General features: G+C 42.1%; 2 protein-coding genes across 3 annotated transcripts in view; both read right to left on the bottom strand.

Annotated features, from left to right (window-relative positions):
* csnk1g1 (casein kinase 1, gamma 1) overlaps positions 1 to 12,275 on the bottom strand; it is a 32,217-nt gene extending 19,942 nt beyond the window's left edge. The window contains 5 exon segments of the mRNA XM_046393982.1: positions 3,993 to 4,062; positions 5,132 to 5,172; positions 5,518 to 5,605; positions 5,608 to 5,948; positions 12,056 to 12,275. Coding sequence (XP_046249938.1) covers positions 3,993 to 4,062; positions 5,132 to 5,172; positions 5,518 to 5,605; positions 5,608 to 5,682 — 274 coding nt within the window. The 5' untranslated portion in view covers positions 5,683 to 5,948; positions 12,056 to 12,275.
* A 990-nt stretch (positions 12,276 to 13,265) lies between these two features.
* Positions 13,266 to 23,764, bottom strand: LOC124061727 (sorting nexin-1-like). Of its 2 annotated transcripts, XM_046393936.1 has the most exons (15): positions 23,607 to 23,764; positions 22,897 to 23,038; positions 21,762 to 21,913; positions 21,573 to 21,639; positions 20,992 to 21,035; positions 20,713 to 20,854; positions 20,526 to 20,604; positions 20,193 to 20,268; positions 19,763 to 19,876; positions 19,402 to 19,495; positions 19,068 to 19,273; positions 18,502 to 18,645; positions 18,142 to 18,222; positions 14,634 to 14,705; positions 13,266 to 14,493 (listed from the first exon to the last, which is right to left on the bottom strand). In XM_046393936.1, exons 1-15 carry the CDS (start codon positions 23,724 to 23,726, stop codon positions 14,443 to 14,445), a joined length of 1,584 nt encoding a protein of 527 aa, XP_046249892.1. In that variant the 5' UTR covers positions 23,727 to 23,764; the 3' UTR covers positions 13,266 to 14,442. The 2 variants fall into 2 exon arrangements, with proteins under 2 accessions (XP_046249892.1, XP_046249902.1); XM_046393946.1 differs by lacking the exon at positions 22,897 to 23,038 and having other exon boundaries at positions 23,607 to 23,734.
* Positions 23,765 to 24,004: the final 240 nt, after the last annotated feature.

Here is a 24,004-nt window from a genome sequence, read left to right as displayed (position 1 = left end):
TTGCTCCACTCTGATGAAATGCATACTCAGATTGAGTGTAAAAAAGCCTGCCTAACCACCAAATACTGACGCAGCATGACAACAACACCTACGCACTCTGAAAGCCATTATTTCCAATAGCACTGTGCTACAAAGCCTTTTCGCTGCACTGCTCGATATGCCGGTCGACAGCCCGCTGAAGCCAGCAGTGAGCGCAGCTCCAATCGCTTTGTGTCTGAAGGGGGCTTCAGACTGAGCCGGCGCCACTCTTTCAGCTATAGCTGACTGGTGGCAAAAGTCGGCATCTGTATTTGATGACGTGGGAATGAGGCTGAATCCCTGACTCCACCTTTAAGCTCAATAAACTCGGACAGGACAAATATTTGACTGGGATTTCTCCCATTTGTCTTCGACACTGAAATCTGCCGGGACTCACAGACAGGCGCCAATTTTAACAAACAGAAACTTTCCTCTTGTTTCATATCAAGCTTTCTGATCAATTTCTGACTGCAAGAAGTCTGAACAATCACTCCTGTGATTGGTTGCTCAAATTAAATCTCTGACAGACATATTTGCTGGCCTGCATCAGTTCAGCAGCTGCTTTCCCTGAGCCTGCACTGTTGATTGCCAGTCTGCTCATTTATTGGATCATTTATTTAACTACTGCGCCATTCATTCATATTCTATGAGTTACGGAGCTGCATAGCCAGCAATTAATTTTTATTGTTACAAAATTAATTTGGAATTATCTATGAAGTCTTTTAAAATGTTTCTGCAAGTAGATCTATAGATAGTTCTGTCTGAAAGGAGAAAAGAAATCAATATTTGTGATTATACTGCAATTCTGGCGTAGAAACAAACACTATCATATTTGGGAAGATGTGAAAATTGTGTTTTGTCTTTGATTTTCAAGTTCTCGAGCAGGTTCAATGGGGTTTGTGAATATTAAAAACTTGCAGAGTCTTAATTTCTTCTTCTGTGTGATGAAACACTAGCTACGCTGCACAGGCCAGTCATTACATTTCAAAGGAAAGGTGCATCTTCCTGAGCTCAGGCAATTAACAGCATGACCTCAGCTTTATGCAACGCAAAAGCTTTCACGTTGTAAATTGTATGACTGCAATGTCTGATCATGTTTCACAGGGAAATGTACGTGACAGACTGTTTAGTCATAATGACTGGATTGCAGCAGCAGAAATGACAGAAGACAACAATGCTGTTATGCAGCACCTGAAACACTGCTGTCAATCCAGACACTATAGCAGAGATTATTTTCAAGTTTATAATTAAAATTGGGAGTTTTTTTTTATTTACATGTGCAGTATTTTTTGAAACGTCTTCTTTAACAACTGATAACAGTAGAGAAAATAAAACGCTGCTCTCTAGTTTCTCGCTATGTCTTATCTTCTCAGATCAAAACGGTGCACTGAGAGAAGCTCTATTTTTGATAATGGTCCCCGTTTTGGCATTTGTGGGAAGGGATACTGCAGATAAGACTTCAGGCCTTTTCTTTACGTGTCCGTAAGATCTGGTAAGCTGTGTCACTTTGGGGATTTTTACTCCTTGGTGTAGTGTTTCATTATGAGGCCTGGCTGCTAATACCTTCAACAGCTCAATAGTGTCCACCCACCTTTGGACAAACCCTCTTGATCCTTGAAAACAGTCTTGTCCTCAGCACACTAATGCCTCACAGTCTGCTCTCTTGTAAAACCAAAGCAGAAATTAAACCGATATTGACTGCACTGTCAAATATCTCACATAATATCTGGAAGGAGATGCTTAATTCCTAATTGAATCACCCTTATTAATATCCAGTGACAGTTGGTTGTGCACCAGATACAACACCTGATTGAGCATCTGAGTCAAACCACATTAAATCATAAAGACACTGTGACAACCACATTGGCTGAGAGGAATGTGGCACAGCACACAGCCAAGAAGAAATGAGGTCACGTTATCCCATCTGGAGGAGAGGACAGAGGCAGGTTAGTACTAAGAGAGGCAGACCCACTGTCTAAATATTTAATGAGTTTCCGCACAGTTGGCCTTTTCCAGCCCTTGCCTTTGCAAAACAATAGCCATTATATTCCCAGTATGGTTATCATATATGCACACTGAGCTCCAAAAAGCACATCGATAACTGTACATCATAAAAACGTGGCTTTCATTTTTCCACAGCAAACTGCGACTCTGAGTCCAACCCTAAAGTGTAACGCTGTGACTTAACCGATCAGTAAGGAAAGCTAATCACAAGAAGGATGATCAAGCTTATCTGTAACCAAACAACACCTACAGTTTCTGAGTTTCCATGCCACCACCAGCTCAACGTATACATTATCATTTTAACAATTTTACCAGAAGTGCACAGAACAACAACTAAAAAAGATTTTTCTATTGTCCCATTGTTTCTGGTGCTCCCACCCATTTCCTCAAGTACCAAGACTAAAAAAGTTTGCCCTTAATTTATTTCTCTGTTGTAGTGATTTAGTGCCGACCAGACTCCTGTCAGTGGTTGCTGTAACAGGGATGTGTCAGCAGACCTTGACTAATCTTTTATGACAAACTGAGAAATTCTCAAGGGAGCAGAATTAAGGGAAGAGAAGCGGAGAAGCAGCCTTCTTTGTGAACACAGACTAATAAAGTTGAAAGGCCAGGATTCTTGGGGAAAACAATATGCGGATCGGAAAAAGGACAAATACAGTTATGTCAGTGTTTGTACCATTAGTGTTGACATTAGCAGAACCAGACAGTGAAGAGGACAAACAGTTTCCACTGGACATTATGTGTGAACAACAGCAAAACTAACCAGACTGCAGGTCAGATATCAGGAGAAATTACATTTCTGACATTTGGACTGAAGTCACTTGGACTCAACCGACTGCATATGCTGTGAACTGAAGAGAAATAATAAATGGGTACTAAATTCACACTGGTAATGCACTGAAAATGATCACCAGTGACATTGGCTGAGGTGAAAATGCTACAGCATGCATATTGAATATATAAAATATTTAAAGACCATCTGGTGATGTGGATTAGTGCTGACCTGTGACCACATGATCTCCCATCATTCGGTGACAGTAACTTTTACTCAACATTTCTGGATGCTTTAGTAAAAAAACAGAAAGCTAATCATATAAATTAATTCCTTAGCACCACAACATACATCCAAAAAATGCATTTTTCTGTCAGATAAACCTGCATTTCCTTAACGTGACCATAATCAATTATTTTTTTGTGTAATGCAGAAGTGATGAACCTACAGAGAACCATCAGCCAGCTCCCACCTCCCCTCAGCTTTACAGCATCATTCAACTCATTTGATCGAAAACATAAAAAACGACTGGCTTGTGAACACTTAGTGACAGAGAAATCCCTCAGGAGCTGGTGGAGACCAAAGGCCGAGTTAAAAAGAGACTGAACACTAATTGTCATTTTGAACTCTTTGCTACTCAGTCCATCATGCTGACTTAAAAAGGAGACAACCTTTTAGCGTTGCCTTCACAGCTTCTCTCTGCTGCCGCACCACGTGACTAAAAATGAATGCAAGTTTTTAAAAAAACAAAACACTCTTGTGCACAGCAATTAATAAGCTTATATTTAAAAAAATGTTCTGACCCATCCAGACAAGACCCAACTAAACACATACACAGAGCCAGGGAGAAGATATTATTATTGTCTCAATCTCAAGTGGACATTGGAAACATGTTTGCTACAGCTACTGCAGACAGGACACTACTGAATAGCATCACTAGTAAGTCCATTGTCAAGCAAGGTCGCTGTTCAATCCCCTCGCTGTGCACGCCGCCATTCACACGCTCGTGTACACAAAGTCCAGGAGATTAGAATGAGTCGTCCACCCGGGCTTAATATCAACACGTAACCCAAGTGCAGTAATCACTTGCTGTGGAAATGATCAAATCTTCCAGGCTGATCTTCCAAAACAGTCAAATCATCGTCATGCAGTCACACAGGAACACCACAAGGACACACAAACAAATCTGTGACCTTACCTGTAGTTCCCAGAGTTTTGTAGAACCGGTACTCTAAATGCAACTGCGGCGCCCTCGACTTCACTGGTTCCTGTGCAGTGAACACAATTAATGACAATAACCTCACAAACTGGAATAAAACATGATGAAAAATGTGATTACAGACCTCAGGTTTATCAAGCTAATCAGTACTATGTGCATGACAGTTTCCACAGCAGCCATTTCTTCAATCAGAAAGCTCAAACCTGTCACCTGGGATTAAAAATGTGGGTCCCTCACTTTTGTCCTCTAATAACTCTGTTAAAAAAGTCTTTCTCCAAAGATCCCATTTAGTGTGGAAAAATCAAAAAGTCAAATCCCACAAAAGATAATTCGCCGAGTTAAAAGGGACAATTAAATGTTGCCTTGAAAATAAATACTTTCCTGCTAAAATGTTGGGGAAATTGACCCGAGTATGAACTAAAGACGTTCTAAAACGTCTTCCCAGCCCAGTGATGATGTGAAACTGAACACACATTTTCCTCTGACTTTTCTTCTTTCTTGTCAGTGCCTGCACACCATATGGTCATGTGAGCAGCTCAAAACTACTGGCCTGGTAACCTTAATACTGTTCTGCTGTATTTGCTTCTCTCTGGTGAGCAATAACAAATGCATGAGTCAGGAGTCATGGTTTCCAGTCCAGCAGCCACTGGAAAGATCCAGCTCGCCAAGCATCCACACATCATTCACATTTCTGTCTAAGACCAGCTCAGTCCAGTATCACAGCCATCCTCACCAAACCAAGAGTCACGTTTGTGAAGATCAACAGAAAAAAAAACCATTCAATTTAATCATACTGCAATAGATTAAAACTGATATGGACACAGCAATGATTTAAATTCATTTTAGCTGCATCTCTAATATGAAGTAGACCAAGTGCTTCATTATGTAGCTGCTATTTCACTTTCTCGTGATCCCCGAATACTTTATTCAAGCAAACCGCTTTTTGTTAGAATGTGATGCTGTTTGCGAATACTAAGTTCTACACCAACATCATTTATTCTGATTTAAAACGACTGCTCCACTTTATGCTGTGGACATATTTTATCCAGCTTTTAGCAAATGACTTTTTATGTCTGCAGAGGTGAAGAATTCAGCACAGAATGAAAGGGTGCACTTACCAGTTTAATAGCTACATACTCGTTGGTGTACAGATTTTTACCTGAAATAAGACAAAAAAAGCATACATTAGAGGCTTTTAAAAGGCTTAAAGTTTTACAACAGGTTCACAAAAGAATAAGCCAGATGTTAAATTTAATGCACATTTTGCAAGGTCCATACAGGAAAGGCTGATGACAGGAAATGATCCAATCGCTTAACTGTGAATTACAGATTCACTCGTCACGTACACTTGACCAGAGATAAAATAAATGATATCTTCATCGCAGTTATAATGTTCAGTAAAGGCACCTGAGTGTATTTACACAGAAGAGCCGTTAACTAAATAAATTCTCAACTATTCTGTTGCGTCGTGAAGCACTTAACACAAGATTTAGCCTCAACTTACCGAGCTTCAGTTCGCCAAAGTTTCCACAGCCGATCTTCTTTCCCACACGAAAATTTGGCCCCACCATGAGAACCCCGGAGGAGCTTGAGGAGCCAGATGGTCGGGACGAGTGTCCACTACGGCTTCCCTGGGAAACTTTAGCGGCCCTTGTGGGCCGCTCGCCATATTTATCTCTCTGTTGATCCATGGTGTGAGCAGCACAGGTCAGCAGGAGCCAGGAGTGATGTACAAAGAGGCCTCCTGGGCCGGGCCCACCACAGCCACAGCCCTGGTCACTGACGGTGCCTGAATGGCACAGTCACTCTCATGAGACAAAAGCTGGCACAGCTAACCGACACTCCTTCCCGTCCTCACCCCGTCACCTCTAACAGTCGTGGAACAGGCTGATCTCTGCTCTCAACATTTGTCACAGCAGGGAGAAGGTGGGTGACCTGCAACAAACACAATAAAACACATGACAAAGAGAGAAGACATTAACTTTCCACAGGGCACATGCTATTGTGGTTCTAAGGAAATGTTCCCATGTTTATCTGACAAAATCCCCCCCAAATAAACATTGAAGAACACTGCGAGATGCAGGCTGATCTTTTACAGTGAGCTTCTTCTGGAACAAAAAAAACACAAGTGTACAAAAATCTTCGTAGCTCCTACAAGCATGAAAACAGTTAAGTACGTAACACAAATCAGAAGTTGGCATTGAATTGGGCTGAAAATATTCAGTAATAATCAAGTGCTTTGGTTGAGGACGATGGCAGGAGTACAGGAGATATTTATCTTTCGCCGATACATTACGTGTAAAAAAACAATGTCGAATAAAACGAGGAAAGAGCAGCACATCCAGCAGAGTTCAGTTGGGGGGCACATGTGCTGTTCAGACAGGGAGGCACAGTGGTGCAGTCACACTGCACACCCTCTGTGCTCGACATTTCATTTTAAGAACAGAGAAAAGGCTCCATTTGCTGATCTTAACTCTTACAAAACGTTTCTTGTGTTGAAATGGATAATCAGGACCATGTATGAAGTCCCACGTAACCAGTACAGTTTTTCAAACACATTTTAACAATTTCTAAATTTACCTTTAGTGTATGATGGCATATTTAACTCATTTCTAGAAGCTCATGAGTCACTACAGCTTTAAAATTTGTGTTTACACGCAGCCGACGCTAAATGAGGACGAGACCGACTTACTGTAACAGAGCTGCGGGCCTGAACAGATAATCATCAAGTCACAGTAGTCACAGAAAACACAGCAAGCAGTTTGAGCATCAACACAAACCTTAAGTCATAGTTTTTGATCATGAAGGCATCTAAAACTCTCCACCACCCACAGCTATAGCCCGGCAGACAATGTCAGCAGGGAATATTATGTAAACAATTATATAAAGCTACGTCTCCTCGCAAGGACATGGAAGCTTAACTGGACGGGCACTGGTCTGATTTTGTGCTCAGCAAAATAATCTTTGGTGCAACCTACCACCTTCTAACAAGAATTATTCAAATATTAAATTATGTGATTTAAGAAATAAGGGAAGTCTGGTGTATGATTCAGAAATCGTTAAGACGTATGATGTTTATCAACAGGCCTCTTTACGGACTTCCTATTTCATTACCCATCTTCAGCAAGATAAAGTCTACTGAAGCTGAAGAAAATGTTGACTGTAAATGAAAGCCATAACCACTTCCACTGGTTATTTAGCCCAAAAAATATATTTAAAAAAATACTGCTGAAAAACAACATTTTATGTTTTGAATAAAAAAAAAACAACAGCTACTAATGCTTTCATGACAATACTGGAATTCCTCAGCATGGAAAAGGCTGCAGCTGAAAAGTATTTGTGTGTGGGCTTCCGGATGACTCATGCTCAGTATTGCCTGCACAGATCTCAGCATCAAAGACAGCTAGTTTGCTCTCAAGGGCAACTGTGCACTGTTGCTATTACATAAAGCCAGGAACAGAACAACATGGCTATAAAACAGGTTTGCGAAGACCAATGGAGAGCTCTAACTGTTTCCACTGTACAAAAGATCATTTGTAGGCCACTCTGATCCACAGGCGTTTAGATTAGCTCGGCTCGGCGTTTCTCCTGATTGAAGACAGTGGATAACAAACACACGCTCAACCTGTGCTCAGCCCATCCTTACCAGACAATCGCTGATTTGCTGGTCGCTGCTGTTCACCTTAAGAGTCCCGACTGCAGCTGTGGCTGTATACACATCACCCCTGAACCACAAAGTTGTACCTGACCTTGTAATACTGCTAAACAGAGCTTTGAGCGCTCAGTTTCTTCAAGCTGTCTCTACAACATTAAGCTTACACTGAAGACTGAATGAGATTGTAATGTGTAACTATATTTGAGTATGGACATTTGTTCAAGGATGAGAGACACTGGGTTGGCACATTGTTGGACATTTGTTATTTCTGCTCAGTGCAGCTGGCTGACTATTGTTATGGTTGTTATAAACGTTTCAAAACGTTTCAAAAGATGCCTTCAAATTACATTCAGAGAGCCATTTGCTGATGCTGACCTGCACAGTGCATGAGACAGGAAGCTGACTGACTTTGTACCGGGTGTAAACTGAAAGGACAACATGTTTTTAGAACCGAATGCACAGTTTCTTTGCTCATTTTACGCACTTTTCGTTTGCTTTACCAGTAAGATGACGTTACCACATTGTGCCACAGTGTGTTTTAAACATGTTCAGACAAGCCTGAGCTGAGGATTAGGATGGAAAAAATAAACACAGAAGTGGGATAAAAGCTTTACTCGTTCTATATATTGCACCAAAACTACACTTCATGAGGGGGAGCAAAACATGTGCAACCTTTAATTACCGAGATGAAACACACTACGTACTGTAATGAACCAGTAAGTATCATGCGTCTACTTCTGCATCGTTTCCTCTTTTATCATCACACGCTCACTGGCACACGCACGTCACCATGAAATCTTGTTTCATTTATCGTACAAGCGGTGGACAAAGTAACAGCTGACAGCTAGAGAATTTAATGCAATCCAATATAAAAGCCCCACAGTAACTATCACAACCATAAATGTTCAATTTCAGCTGAAACTATTAGATGTGTTGATGGACGTAGCAGCGTTTTGGTATCCCTTGAGTTTTGTTCACCTTGTGTGTGTGTGTACACAAAAGATTTACAAAATAACACACTGTGGGGCAATTACATAAAACTGCAATTTATAATACTGCACAGACGTTACAGTAGAACAGATAATATCTGTGATCTATATGACTGGCTTCTTCAGTTTTGATGTAACGTGGGGAATCCCTGGCCTTTAATCCCTGAGGAGTTTCCACGTCTCCTGATAAAAGACTCTGACGATACACACCTTTTGGCATCCAATAAAAGTAATTTAATTTCTCAGAAGGACAAGACATGAAAGGATTTTGTAAAGCCAAATCCCATCAAAGATTCAGCTTATCGCCCTCTTTCTTCGCTGATCTGCTCCAACAATTCAACAGTAATTGAAAACTGCACTGCAAATAAATATTATGGTAGATGCTGGCTTTGTCTGCCTTGCTTAAAATGTGTTCTGTTGCCTTCACCCAGTGTGGTCAAATTGTGTACATACATTCAAAGAACGTTTCCTTTCTACTCTGGTTCAGGTGTCGTATTAAAACTCCCCGGTGTGAGCGATGTGCAGGCATAAAAGTACTGCATACTGTTGGAGCTGCATGGCTACCGGGAGTCTTGAATGACTCCTGACTCCCATATTCCTCCAGGTGACACAAAAAGGCAAAAATTGGGCTGACGAGCGTGTTGGAGAAATGCTGATGTAATGTTCAGTTGACGCTGTGTGTTTTGAATGTCATAGTGGAGTTTCAAAGGAGCTTTAGTTTTGTGCTGGACTAAAGTAGATAAGCAGTAAACGTGGCTGCCTGTTTGATGTGTTATAGATTAATGACAGCACAGCCTGATGCTTGATATAGTGCTCATTTGCATGACGTTTAATGTGACGCTGGCTCGGCTTGTGTCAGCACTTAACGAATATTAACATGTTTACTGCATTGACTAATTAACCTATTTTACACTAAATGCAAAGACACACACTAAGGTTTTCAATTACTACATTTTATATATTGGATTCACACTCATCTTGCTTGCTGAAAAACAACGCAGCCATAAATGAACGGATCAGCTAACCTCCCCGTGCACGAGCGGACATAAACAATGCCATTCTGTTCAAGTCAAGCTGCCTTTCTCTACCATGAGCATATCACTTTGCTTCACACTTCTGATTGTAGCTCATTCTACGTGAAACAGAGATGTGTCATATTACTGAAGATGCTCTTGAAAGCCGAGACTACAGACAGTAATTTCTGCTGATCTCACATCTGTGTCATCACCAATATTCTGTTAGCTGAAAAAATGGATCAGACTTTTTTTCTTTCGTAGTTCTAGTCTGTCTGAAAATGATGAGGCAGGAAATGTGGCGTTGCAGAAATAAATAAACAAGGCATTATGACAGTATTATTTCCATGACGCTGTTATAATATCCCACTGAAGCGTGGAGAAGTATGAAAACATACACATTAAACAAAACTGTTTACTGTATAGTCACGGGCACAAAACCAGAACGGCAGGCTGACAGAAAAGTGACAAAAAAGTTTGTTTGATGACGCTGGCAAAACCCCCCCAAAAAACGTAACATTTCAGGGAAGCTGGTGTAATTGGTTAATAGCTAGTTTTGAAATCCAGCAGTATGCACTTGTATATTTCCTTCAATGTCATACTATGGTGGCATTCAAGACTCCAAAACCCTTGATTAAAGACCACAGATTTGCATGTCAAAGTATCTATAGAAACTAAGACACGTCTAGCTGATTAGCATCTATTAAAAATGACTAATCAGTTCACATCTTTCACTTTTTACAGAAACATAAAGGTTCCGAGTGCAGTGATTAACCTTCAGTGGAAAGATCAGCCTGAGAGGGGGGTCTGCCAATAGTTCAGACTCCTACTGTGGCAGTGCCAGCCAACAGCTGCCTCTCTGCTTAAAGCCAGCTCGAATGAACCACAACTGGAGGGAATTTAGATGATCCATAGTTCTCTGTCAATTCACAGAGAACAACAACAAAAAACAAACAAACAAATGGCTGTTGTGTGCAAAAACATCCATGATACTGACCTAATTTTTCCCACCACAAATTAATTTCCCATTTCGTAAAGACAACTTCTAGCTGATCTATGCTTTACAGAAGAAATCTCAAGCATTCTGTATACGCATGAATGAAATGCAGATGTACTGACACAACTTTCTACTTGCAGGTTTTCCTAAACAGGAGCCAGTAAACAGTGAGTTTGTTTAGGCTGCATTTACTGAAGCGTCCATCGTGACCTTTTGAATAAATGCAACGCAGAAACTATTTTATTCTGGCATTTTTGACTCTTCCAAACAGATTAGACGAATCAAGAAGAATTTTGGCCCCTTTTAAACAGATGCCAGCAATAATCCATCACTGATCCACACAGCCCTAGTTTGGGCACATGTCCAGCTGGTAATGTATAGCTACCGTATTTCAACAAAATGGCAACTTCAGGACTGGCTTGAACTGCTCTCTTGAAGCATGCCACGGTGTTATTCGGTGGAAAATGTTGTAGCTAATCAATTATTTTTACTAGATGGAGAGTAACTGAATACAGCCATACTCTATTGATTCAGTACTAAGCCTCCTATGCAGTCAAACAAGGCTACACACACACACACACACTGAGATGTACTGTATCTACGCGTTTTGGCCATGAGCAGAGGAAATTTGCTCATTAGTTAAGAAATACTCCTAACATCTGCACCTGGCAAAATAAAGCTTGCAACAGTTAGCTACATGCTTCAACACAACTGTACCCACAGTGACCGGTCTGAGGAAGGGCCTTGGTTAAAATCCGCACATTTTATATTCTGAGCCATCCTGTCTTTGCCTTCCTTACCTTGCACTGAGAGGCATTAATAATATTTTATATGTGGGGGGCTGCTGGGCAGAGGCAGCTGAGGGTAACATAAAGATGATCGATCCTTTGTAAGCAGGCCTCTGGTTTGATCAAAACAAGGAAGCGAGCTGGCAGTTTTACGCCAACGTTTCGTGGACAAAGCCTGCCTGGGCAGTCTAACATTAGTGGCGGTTACATCGACTAGTAAGCGAACTAAACGTTAGCCAGGTTAGCTTTCCAGCTTGCCAACATAAAATCTGACTTGCCAGCCACAAAGCTAACGCTAGCCAACATTATTTAGCCATGGCTGGTCTGGTTTAAAACATTACCGCGATGCAATTATTTCCTCATATATCATAACACTGGATTAGTAAATGGACAACAATTAAAGCAGCTGGATTTATTGCTTGATCAACGCGACTGGCGCCTTAGCTAACACCTACTGATGGCTAGGTGACAGCTGGACCGAGCGCAACAAGGAAATTAGCCCCGCTAGCAATGAAAATATTAACGTTAGCTAACAACCTAAAAGCCTCCTATCAAATGTTGGCTTGCTAGCTCATCGCAAACAAACAAGAACTGACTCACCTTCGTTGTGATAAATCCAGAAGCTCGGGACACGGCTCGTGTATTTGTCACGCCAAATGTACACGAATGCCCCGAGCTTAATGTAAGGTTTTCGGTGTTACTAGTTGTTACTGATGTTTCACGCTAACGGCGGAGTATCGTTAGCAGCCGTCTCCATTCTTCGCTGTTTGTCTGTCTTCGCTGCTCGTGAAAGGTTCGAACGCACCGGATGTAGAAAAACGGCACCGCCCGCTTCACGTCGCTCACTTCCAGGTCAGGCTGATTCAGGCTCATTAACCATAATTAGGCCGTTAGACATCTAATATAATTGTATGTTGACATACTTTTAAAAAATAAATTTTAAAACACACCTGGATGACAGTTGGTGGCAAAGTGCAGGCTTGGCAGTTAAAAACTTTTATTCTTAAAGGGTCTTAATAAGGTCAGAATAACATTTAGTGGATCTGATCCGAATCGTTTTGACACAAGCGGTGCAGACCCGTCATACTGAGGACATTAAGCAAGGGACGAGGAAGCAGGAGTGTTAATTTAGACATTTTGATGGCAATCTTAACGTCTAGTCACTCGCCAGTAGGTAAAGTTTAAACAAGGCCAGACTGTAAATGCTGCAGTGTTACAATACAAACACAAACGGACAGTACTGACCATTAAAAGATTCTTTTGCAGATACTTTGATAAATGAATAATAAGCAAAAAGGTGGAACAGTCTGTAGGACGATGAGCTTTAGGAAACGGTGGAAAGTTTTTCTCACTATTTTCTGGCATCTTAAAGACCAAAGGATTGAGAAAACACTTGTTGAATTGGTAATAAAAACAATCGTTAGTTGCGGCCCTAAATTATTTACACGTCTTGTCTTTGTTTCTTCTGATTGCTGGTATCTTGAATATCCTGCCATCATTTGCAGCAATTAAGCTTTAAAGTTCATTTTTCACCTGAGAAACAGCAGATGAACCTTGAAGTCTGTTTGGTAACACCATAACCTCATCAGCAGATGTAGTCATCCAGTTGTAAAAGACCAAATTATTATTTTTCAGAAAATGTTGAAAACACGGGTTTCAGATTTGAACTTCAGGGATGTTCACGATGTTTCTGGAGAAGACACAAAATGGCTGCAAACACACGAGGGCCTTCAGGCTCAGGGGCCCGTCGGTCCATAATTCATCCACGAAATAAACTGAAATAACAAAACACTGAGACAGAACCCAAAACTTAACCAATCATATTTATTTTGTACATCTACCTGTATAGCATCTCCAGGAAATGTGTGCTAATGCAAAGTGGTTACAAAAATAAAGCACATTCTTACGTAAATATGACATGACAGTGAAACTACACTTACAAATGCTGAATAATAAAATGAGGACCGGATAACTTGAATGTCTGTGCCTTTCTGTCATTGTTAAAATGTATTAAAACAAAACAAAAAAAAGCATAGTACCTAATTATCAGACAGAAGCTGTATGATTCAGTTCAAGTACTGTACACGTGTACATACATGTCAACAGTCATTTACACAGGAAGTAAACAATCTCTGCAGCACTTTCAAATGAGTTTTTTTGGGCCTCAGTCTTCGACGCAAGAAATCTAAATACTTAAAACTGTTGTGGAAGAAATGGATTAATATAATAAAAACGACTCTATCAAATACATTGTTGGAAAAAATACCAACAAAGAAGCGACTGCATTGCCTGGACGGACACACCTCACTTATCTGTTTGTAACAACTCCGACAAGCACGTACAACCTCGTAAAAATCCGACTTTTAATACGATTTCTATGATCTAACGTTAACTGTGAGACACATTGTAACAATGTGCTAATACTCCTGGTAAATGACCTCGGCCATCAATAGTGGTATTTCATTAAATAACAGCTTGTCCCCCCCCCGCCACCCCAACATGATGCATTTTAGTGCATCAAAACATCATCTGACATGCATCCATCAGCAGAAGTTGTTAGAGAATGGAATGACTTACATACGTCTACCTGCTAATGTAAACTATAGAAAAGTTAGTCGAGGCCTGGACCTCAGTGTCAACACTTACTGGTTTCAGGAAGAAACATATACCCCACTGACAGACAGTGGGTTTGTACAAACACTACAGTTAATCTCTGTAGGATTCCTGCTTCATACCATCTTTAAGTCAAGAACATAAACAAGGTATTATGCCAAAGAAATGCATAAATGTGGCAGCTTATTATATCAAAGAAATGTCCAAGAAAAGAGATTAATTATTATTCTTATTATTGAAAAGACAAAAGCAAAAAAAAAAAAAAAATGGATGGAAGTTTCTTGTGTGTTTCAATATTGTCCTCTCAGTTTCTGGGTCAAGAGGTAAAGTGTTCAAAAAAGGCAGTCGGGGTCTTTAAAAAGTCTCCCACTTCATTAAGCTATCGCCTTCGCCTCAGGCAGGAAAGCCTCCCAAAACTTTATAAGCTGGAAAACAATCAGGCAGGGAAGAATGAAAAACAAGTTAGAATGTGTTGTCACAGTGCAAACTCGGGATGTTTCAGTATTTTGATAGAATAATGAGTAACGCATGCATGTTGAATGTAATATTTGAGATGTCCGATTACCCGTTGTTGAGACTGCAGCATTGCCTCCAAATATTTGATTATCTGGCTCTTGAAGTCCTTGGCTTTTCCTTTCTGAAAAGACAAAAGTGTTGTGATGTCTCATGTTCTTTGACAATGGAAAAACCAGCCGTGGAGATTTCTGGCACAACATCGCCCACTTCCAAGGTGCTCACAGAAAAACAACTTTACCGCGAGACCCGCCCGCTTTGGCTCGTGGCCTTCGTCGGGGTCATCATAAAACACGTTTAAGAGAAAATGAAAATTGGATGAGTGTGACAGGGGAACGTAAAATATCAATATAGTCATGTGGTTTTCCTGGGCTTTAAATTTGCTTTGTCCATCTGTGGGTGTTTTGGTGCTCAGTGCAGAGCAGACGACACACAGGAGAGGCACAAGTAAGTGAACTTGTATCCCTGTGACCCTTAGCAGCGATGACTTCATAACCTTTTTTAACGACAAGATCTTAAACATTAGAGACAAAATTCAGCACCTACTGACCTCAGCTGATCCTGATGTAACATCAAACATTAGTGTCTTAGAACCAACAGTAGAAACAGATATTCATCTTGACTGCTTTTCACCTATCGATCCCCATCAGCTATACTCACTCATATATTCATCCAAGCCAACAACATGCCTCTTAGACCCCATCCCTACCAAACTTCTCAAAGAAGCTTTACCCTTACTTATCACCTGTCTATTAGACATGATCAATCTGTCCCTGATAACAGGCCATGTACCCCAGTCCTTTAAAATAGCTGTAGTCAAACCTCTCCTTAAAAAACACACACTTGATCCAGAGGTTTTAAGCAACTATAGACCAATATCTAACCTTCCATTTCTTTCCAAGATCCTTGAAAGAACAGTCGCCAATCAGTTATATGACTTTCTTCAAAATAATAACTTATTTGAAACTTTTCAATCTGGCTTTAGAGCTCATCATAGCACAGAAACAGCATTGGTCAAAGTCACAAATGACCTCCTCCTGGCATCAGACAAGGGATTTATCTCTGTCCTTGTACTGTTAGACCTTAGTGCTGCATTTGACACCATTGACCACTCTATATTACTGCACAGATTGGAACACCTAATTGGCATCAAAGGAACTGCACTAAGCTGGTTTCAGTCTTATTTATCAGAGCGATTTCAATTTGTTCATGTTCATGATACATCGTCCACACTCTCAAAAGTTAGTCATGGAGTTCCCCAAGGTTCTGTCCTTGGGCCAATATTATTCAGCCTGTATATGCTCCCCATTGGTGATATTATTAGGAAACACTCCATACATTTTCATTGTTATGCGGATGACACGCAATTGTACTTATCAATGAAACCAGATGAAACAAATCAGCTAGTCAAGCTTCAGGCATGTCTTAAAGACATAAAAACCTGGATGACCAGCAACTTCCTACTTCTCAATTCAGACAAAACCGAAGTTATTGTTCTGGGCCCCGAACACCTTAGAAATAACTTATGCAGTGATATTGCATTGATAGATGGCTTAGCCGTGGCCTCAAGCTCCACTGTAAGAAATCTAGGAGTTATCTTTGACCAGGACATGTCCTTTAACTCGCACATTGCAAATATTTCAAAGACTGCATTCTTTCACCTCCGAAATATCGCAAAGATTAGGCACATCCTGAGTCAGAAAGATGCAGAAAAATTAGTCCATGCATTCATTACATCTAGACTGGATTACTGTAACTCCCTTCTATCAGGCTGCCCCAGTAAATCCATAAAAACTCTCCAGCTAATCCAGAACGCTGCAGCACGACTACTGACAAGAACCAGCATGAGAGACCATATTTCTCCTGTTCTGGCTTCTCTACATTGGCTACCTGTAAAATTCAGGATAGATTTTAAAATTCTCCTCCTCACTTATAAAGCCCTGAACGGTCAGGCACCATCCTATCTTAAAGAGTTAATAGTACCCTATTATCCCACCAGAACTTTGCGTTCCCAAAATGCAGGGCTACTTGTGGTTCCTAGAGTCCTCAAAAGTAGACTGGGAACCAGAGCCTTTAGTTATCAAGCTCCTCTGCTATGGAACCATCTTCCGGTTTCGGTCCGGGAGGCGGACACCCTCTCTATATTTAAGAGTAGACTAAAAACTTTCCTCTTTGATAAAGCTTATAGTTAGGGCTGGCCTAGGCCGGCCCCTAGTTATGCTGCTATAGGCTTAGACTGCCGGGGGCCCTCCCATGACGCACTGAGCTCTTTCTTCCTCTCCCTCTCCTTCTGCACACATTCATGTCCCATTAATGCATATTACTAACTCAACTTCTTCCCTGGAGTCCCTGTGCTTTCTTGTCCCGCAGATTCCTAGCGATCATGACTGGACCTCCTGCTGCGGTCCTGCTGTCGTCCTGCTCAAAACCTACTGCAATTACTACTGTTTAGTCATAATCTGATTTAAATCTGTTAAGACTCAGTACAGCTACTACCATTATTGTCACTACCATTGTTATCAAAATCACCATAATACCTTCTGTATACTTCATTGTCATTATCATTATCTACATTTCGATACTTCTGGTATTATTACTGCTGCTATGCATCTCTGCTTGTGTGCTCCTTCTCTCACGCCCCACCCCCTCTGCCTCTCTCCCTTGCTCTCTCTGTCGCTCTCCTGCTCTCTCTCTCTCTCTCTCTCTCTCTCTCTCTCTCTCTCTCTCTCTCAACCCAACCGGTCAAGGCAGATGGCCGCCCATCTTGAGCCGGGGTCTGCTCCGAGGTTTCTGCCTTCTAAAAGGCAGTTTTTCCTCGCCACTGTCGCCAAGTGCTTGCTCAAGGGGGAATGTTGGGCTCTCTCTATTTTACAATTTAATTAAAGAGTTTGGTCTAGACCTGCTCTAATTGGAAAGTGTCATGAGATAACTTTTGTTGTGAATTGGCGCTATATAAATAAACTGAATTGAAATTGAATTGAACTCAAATGAGGCAGCACAAAGCAAGTTGCTGGTAATTTGGTGGAAAACGGGTTTGCAGTCTAGACCCAAAGTCCAGACTCTAGACTCTGCAGTGACAGGAGACATCTCAGAAGCACATCTGTTCCCAAATCTCTGCAGCCATCTGAAGGCAGCGGGACAGACGCGCCGACAATCTGTAGCCTCCGGTTTGAGACGTGCTGCATTCAGAGCGCAGTGTCGTTGTGCGTTACTGTCGACATGAAGCATGTCTTCAGAGTCAGAGTGAAATACTTTACTCTGATGCACCTTATTAAAAGCCCTTACTGTCCACAATGTTGAGGCTCCAGCCTGAACTTAAAGTTGGCTGTTGTGCAAAGACTCCTTCACTACTCGTTTAAATGTCCTTTAAAATGTCTGGTGCTTTACAATGACTCTAATGCAGAAAGTGTTTACACTAAAAATACTAACGGAAAAGAGATACACGTCCAGAAGGTCAAATATCCGAGTATTCACTTTGACATTAAACAGCTCTTTCTCTGCTGATCACTGCAGAAAACTGAATCTGCAACTGAAACACGAACACTTTTGCCTCAGCATACCTCAAACCTGAGAACCTCCTTGCGTACAGTCATTCCAACCCTGTCGAAATCTCTCTCGTACTGAGTGACCTTCGCCTCCCACTGAGGAGAAACACGAGGAGGAAAACAAAAGCAGTTAACAAAGTATTCATACTTTGATATTTCACAGATTTTTTTTTACACATCAGCTGCCTCTGAAGGAAGACTGCAGCCACCTGTTAAAGGACGTCCTTATCTAAGAATACAGCTTCTGATGCGATTTGAGAAATCATACACTGATGACACTACATAAAACACTACAACAGCTGCTTTGGTGGGCTGTGTTCATGTAAAGACCTTGGTGGCCCGGTCCAGCAGCCGTGTGGTCACTGCGTCTCTTACCTCAGCGATCTCGTCTTTGGCCTGCTGCAGTTTGTCCGGCTTGTTGGCCCACAGCAGCTTGGCCTCGGCCTCCCTCTTCTTCTGGAGTGTGCTCTGAGCCTCCTGCCATCGCTGCCACGCCCGCATGCGCTGGTCAAAGCACCCCTGTGGACATCCGCTTTACATTAGGTGACCACAGTGGCACAACACCTGAGAGCAGCAGCAGCTAACAGCACGTTAAAGGTTCATTAAAGAGCGTCTTTACGCTGCCCTGTCAAAATGCAGGGTTAAGAGAGCGAGAGAGATGCACATACTGGGCTGGTGAAAAGACTTGCACAGAGCTTCACTGTTGCACTGACCCATCTTTACCACATTTTGTCACTGGATGCATGAAAAGAATTTTCAGGGATTTAGTTTTACAAGAAAACGACAGCTTAAAATACTCAAGTGATGTTTTTTTTTTTTAATTATTATTTTAGTCCTGGTGCCAGGAACTACTCAAGCTTTACTTTCCCAGGCCTTCCTGCTTCTGAAGAATCTTTACTTCTTCCTACTGCATCTCCACCATTCGGCAGCGGGGGGCTTACCCGCACAGCACCCAGCAGGCGGATGTAGTCAGCCAGCAGCTCTTCAAAGATGAAGAAGTCACTGGCTGCCTGCTCCTGGTGCAGCTGCTCCATCTTGTCCTCCACCTCTGCCAGCTGGGACAGGGCCCGGGACAGGGCTGTGTTGTCCTCCGAGTTTCCCAACATGGCCATACTTTTGGCAAATACTGCTGTGTTCCCACACAGCTCTGGTTTGGAAGGAAGAAACAAACAAAACAAAACTATTCAGTCTACTTGCCTCACCCAAAAAGACTGCACAGCTAAACTGTTGTGACAATCTGAGCAGCCAAAGACGAGAAGGCAAAATGAAGCTCACCCTTCCTGTGATTGACCAGGGAGTCGACCACAGCGTGAAGCTTCCTCAGCTGCTGCTCCTCGTTCTCCACCTCCTGCAACCTGTCCTCAAACCACTGAGGCACGCAGCAAAAACACATGACAACTCAACGAATTAGTGTATTTTTTTTTGTAGAAATACAGTTCAAATTATAAAACGTCTCGGGTCACTCAACATGTCTTCATCGTCATTCAAATCACATCATTCAGTAAACAAAAAAATAATGAAGCTATCAGGCTGCCCAACTAACTGTAAAACACAAACAGTTTAACTAAGAGAGAAGACAGATTAACACTCATAATCAAACATCGAAAAACACTTTGGTCGTCTGGAGTCCACTTACAGTGTCTGACTCATTCATCTTGATGGTCATCTTGTTGACAGCATCTGATGCCTTATTGATCATCTTGAGGAAGCCCGCTCCACTCAGCGCCTGCGTGTTCACTGCTCTGGGTAGCTGAAAACACACACACTTGCGTTACTTTGGCAATATGTCATTTTCAAAAATCAAAATTCATTTGCTGATCAAATACCAACTAAGCGTTTCTTCTCAGTGCACATCGCTAAACCAAAATGTCACACATAAACAATCTTACACGGCACAACTTCAAGTGAAATAGATGCCGACTCCAGTAAAAGTCTAACAAATAAACAAATGAAATAAACATAAATCCAACAAAAGAAGAATGTAGCAAACAGATAAAGCAGAAATGATGAAGTCATTATAAAGCTTATTGCTACTAGAAAATCATTTCAGATCTATAAGAACCCACATCTTCTCTCTCCAAGAACTCACGGACGTCAGGATCTTGCAGTAACGACGGGTGAGACACGACTCTCTGAAGATACCTGCAGGAGCAGCGAGATGAGGTGAGTAAAGAGTAAAACTAACACATAAAACACACACAGGCAGCAGTGTGAAATACAGATAAAAGGCTCTGAGAGGCCGGCATGAATATATTTAAGCATATTAAAAGGATCGTGGATCCAAGTCAGATGTTTAGTTCTCGTGGTTTCTGTGTGTGGTTGGATCTGCAGGCCCAGTGCGAACGTTACTGATCATCTCAGCACTCATGTCAGTGTACAAACACTCGTTGGGTCCTTGCCTCTCCAGAGCTGCTCTCCTCCTCTCCACAAACTCCACTGATGACGGGTCGTCCATTCCCACCTTCACTTTGGTCATTCCTGTTGATCCAAATTACAGCCATAAAAAGGAGACAAACACAGAGAGAGAGACTTGAAAACACAGCCTTAGACGACAGAAAGAAAGAAAGAAAGAACCTGTGCACAGACCTACGACACTTTTCTCAGGCGCAGGTGGAATGATGCAGCCCTGCAGCGACTGCTTGACCGACAGCTTCTCGTAAAGACCCAGGAAGTCGCTGTAACGCCTGCGCACAGTGAAGGCTTTACTCCTGAACATGGGCAAGGACGTCTGGAAGCAGAGCCAGGGACAAGTCCACTAATCGGCTTAAAACATGAAAACACTGAGAATACTGAGAAACAGTGAAGATTTAGTCACCAAGTAAAGTTACTTCAAATATTTGTATGGACACAAGCTTTACTACAGACCCTGGTGGATACTTTGTAGGCCACATATGCATTCATTCCATCTCCTAGGAGGACAAAAACATTGGAGATAAGTTAAAGATTAGAATTTATTTTAATTAATGTATCAATACACTTATAGGTATATTTAACTACACATGTTCATCTATTCAATGTTATAGCCATCTACATTTCAAATAATAACACCTTAATAAGGGATGAAACACTTACTGCTACCCACCACGACTTTACGGCAAACGCAAGACAAATGAACGTTTAGCTCATGGCGTGATGTGGCGACTTGGGAATGAGTTGTCTGTCTAACTCGCCAATAGCCCGTCAGTAATGTAAACTGAAGAGTTTAGCATTAGCAACTTTTGTAAAAACACTTCAAGTTATTCTGCTGCTGTACGCATCGTGTGTCTGCAGACTGTGTGCAAGTGATAACACGTTTGTTTAGTCACCCAACCAAATGCATTCAGCACATTTTAACAATACCGCGATAATACTGATAACCGTGGTAATATGGTCCCTTCAAACGCGATAGCTTATCATAATTTTAAGAAACAGAAAGCATGAGGGAGGGAAAAAACAAAGAGACGGACCAACTTTCTCCGGGTTGGTGACAGCAACATCCACATCAAAACTATCCTTGGCCTCTTCCTCCTCCAGCTGTAATGAACAAGACCAACACACGTCTGAACGTCTGACTGCAACAGACGGATTACTGACAATCAACACGCTGTTGCTATTAACTGAAAGACTAAGAAGTTCAGCTCAGGCGCGGCCTGTACCTGCTCCAAGGAGGCGGGCTGCATGGCCGCAGGGCTCTGAGTGAAAGAGGAGGCAGGACGTGGACCGGGGGGACCGGGGGGACCGGAGGGGCCGGAGAGCTCCTTCCGATCAGAGCTGCCCGGCTTGTCTGTGCTCAGCTCCACGTGGGCCTCTGTGGGAAGAAAAGAGCTGCGATTGATGTGTGCATCTCTTGATCCTGTTGACCAGATGACCACAAGATCTCAGGCTTGGTAAGAATCACAGCTGGGTGTCAAACTTGAGGATTTTTTCAGTACAGACCTGCATTACGTCCTAAGCAAAGAGAATTTAAAAGGAGTGAAATTCTAGAAATCGACACTGAATTCTTGGTCAGATTGTTTCCTTAAAGTATTCTGTCCTCAGATCTGTCACAACTATGTCCATGTTTAAAAATAAAGTAAAATATTTCTTATTTTCACTTGTGATTAGTGTCTGTGTGTCTCCATAATAAAACCAACTTGCCTTGTAATTTTTTTTTCATCAGACAGTTTGATTTACATCATAATTTTGCCGACAGGTTTATACTTTTAGGTTTATACTATACTATACAGGTTTATACTACAGTATTTTATTTTGGTAATCTTTTTGGGGTTTTTTTCGGCTGCTCATTTCAGTCCCAACTGAATCTTGGGGTTAAAAAAATGGGCAGAATTCAGCTGTTAGTAAAGATTAGACAGCAATACCACAACAATCCTTTTGAGATCCTTAACCTTCATTTAAACACGGCAAGTCAAACATCTCAGTTTATCTGTGTGTTATGTTGTCTGAGCACTTCAGCAGTACAGGGACAGAATGGAGTCAACGTCCAAAACCTACAAAAACACCACATTTCCAAAAATGGAAATACTCAAGTAAAGTACAAAAACTTCAACACAGTACTGAAGCACAGCACTTGAGTAATCATACTTATTTAAAGTCCACCACTGAGCACATCTCATGACTGAGCTGAACTTGATGTGTACAAATCGGCGGAGTGCCCCTTTAAGATCCACATTAAAACCCTCCAGTGTGGCTGAGGCTTTACTTCAAGCCGTCCCACGAGACTTTAAATTCTCTTTTTGTTTTTGAACACGTAAGCAGGGATGCAACGTTGAGGCTCTGTGGGATAAAACAAACCTGCAAACAGGTCGTCGTCGTCTGAGTGGACTCCGTTGGGTTTGGCAGGTGTGCTGCGGGCCTCCTCGCTGAACAGATCTGGAGGCTCCTCGCTGACGCGGTCCGGCTGAGAGACTCCTCGACTGACAGCCACGGGGTTGCTCTACAGACAGGAAGGAAACCCGCTCCGTAACGTGCCACAGGAACACACGGGGGACACACAAACCGACGGCGCGAGAGTTTGCTCGTGACCGTTGACAGGCACAGATAAGATAAGCAGTAATGTGAGTCGGATGAGCTCACATTAGCCAAGCCAAACTTAAATGCATGACCAAAAAATAAATAAAAATAACCAACGGGAGCCGTACAACCGGACCCCGAAACACGAGCACCTTCAATTAACTGCATTCCTAACTGAAAATACCAACACAGTTAAGCCCAAGAGCAGGCCGAGGAAGCTAAAGAGCAGTAAGTTGAACTAGAAACGAGTCAAAGCTGCTAAATTAGCGCGCCGCAAACTAACTTCGGCTAACTTTATGAATCACTTTCGTCGCTTCTTCACGAAATTCCGACAGCATCTCTCGTCTCTCCGTCAGTGGCTCCCAGTTATTCTGGATGCCATGAATGCAGATCAGATGAGATAAAGAGTCACACTCACTGGCTCGTTCGCGCCATGCACAAATAATCACCAAAAAGAGGTCGTAATTCGTGCGAATGAGCTGTAAACGTACGTTACTGACAAAGATGTCCTCTCCCTCGTCGCTGTCTCCGTCTGCCATGTCAGACACTCCAGCGCCTGGCTCCTCCGCTGAAGGGAAAGGAGGGGGATCCCGATCTGAGCTGGCCGCCATATTCCGTGTTGTGAGGGGGGAGGGGGGGCGGCCGACGTAGGCGGAAGTAAAAGTCGCGAGGAAAACGAAAGCCAGCGGCTGCAGCGACGCCTGCTGGTCACCGACAGAGCAAACGACGACGCTGGTACATTTATTTTATAGGCTGATTACAAAATTTTGCTTTTGAAAAATAGAGACACTTAGACGCTTTGCCTGAGGATTTGAGGCATCACTCAAAATGTAAAAAATGTCTCATAAGCTCTTAAGAAAACCTTTTCATTAATGGTAGCACACAGTTA

This window comes from Scatophagus argus, chromosome 1 (genome assembly GCF_020382885.2).
Source record: "Scatophagus argus isolate fScaArg1 chromosome 1, fScaArg1.pri, whole genome shotgun sequence".
NCBI lineage: Eukaryota > Metazoa > Chordata > Actinopteri > Scatophagidae > Scatophagus > Scatophagus argus.
Note: the sequence above shows the minus strand (reverse complement) of the source record. Positions and strands in the feature narration are given on the sequence as shown.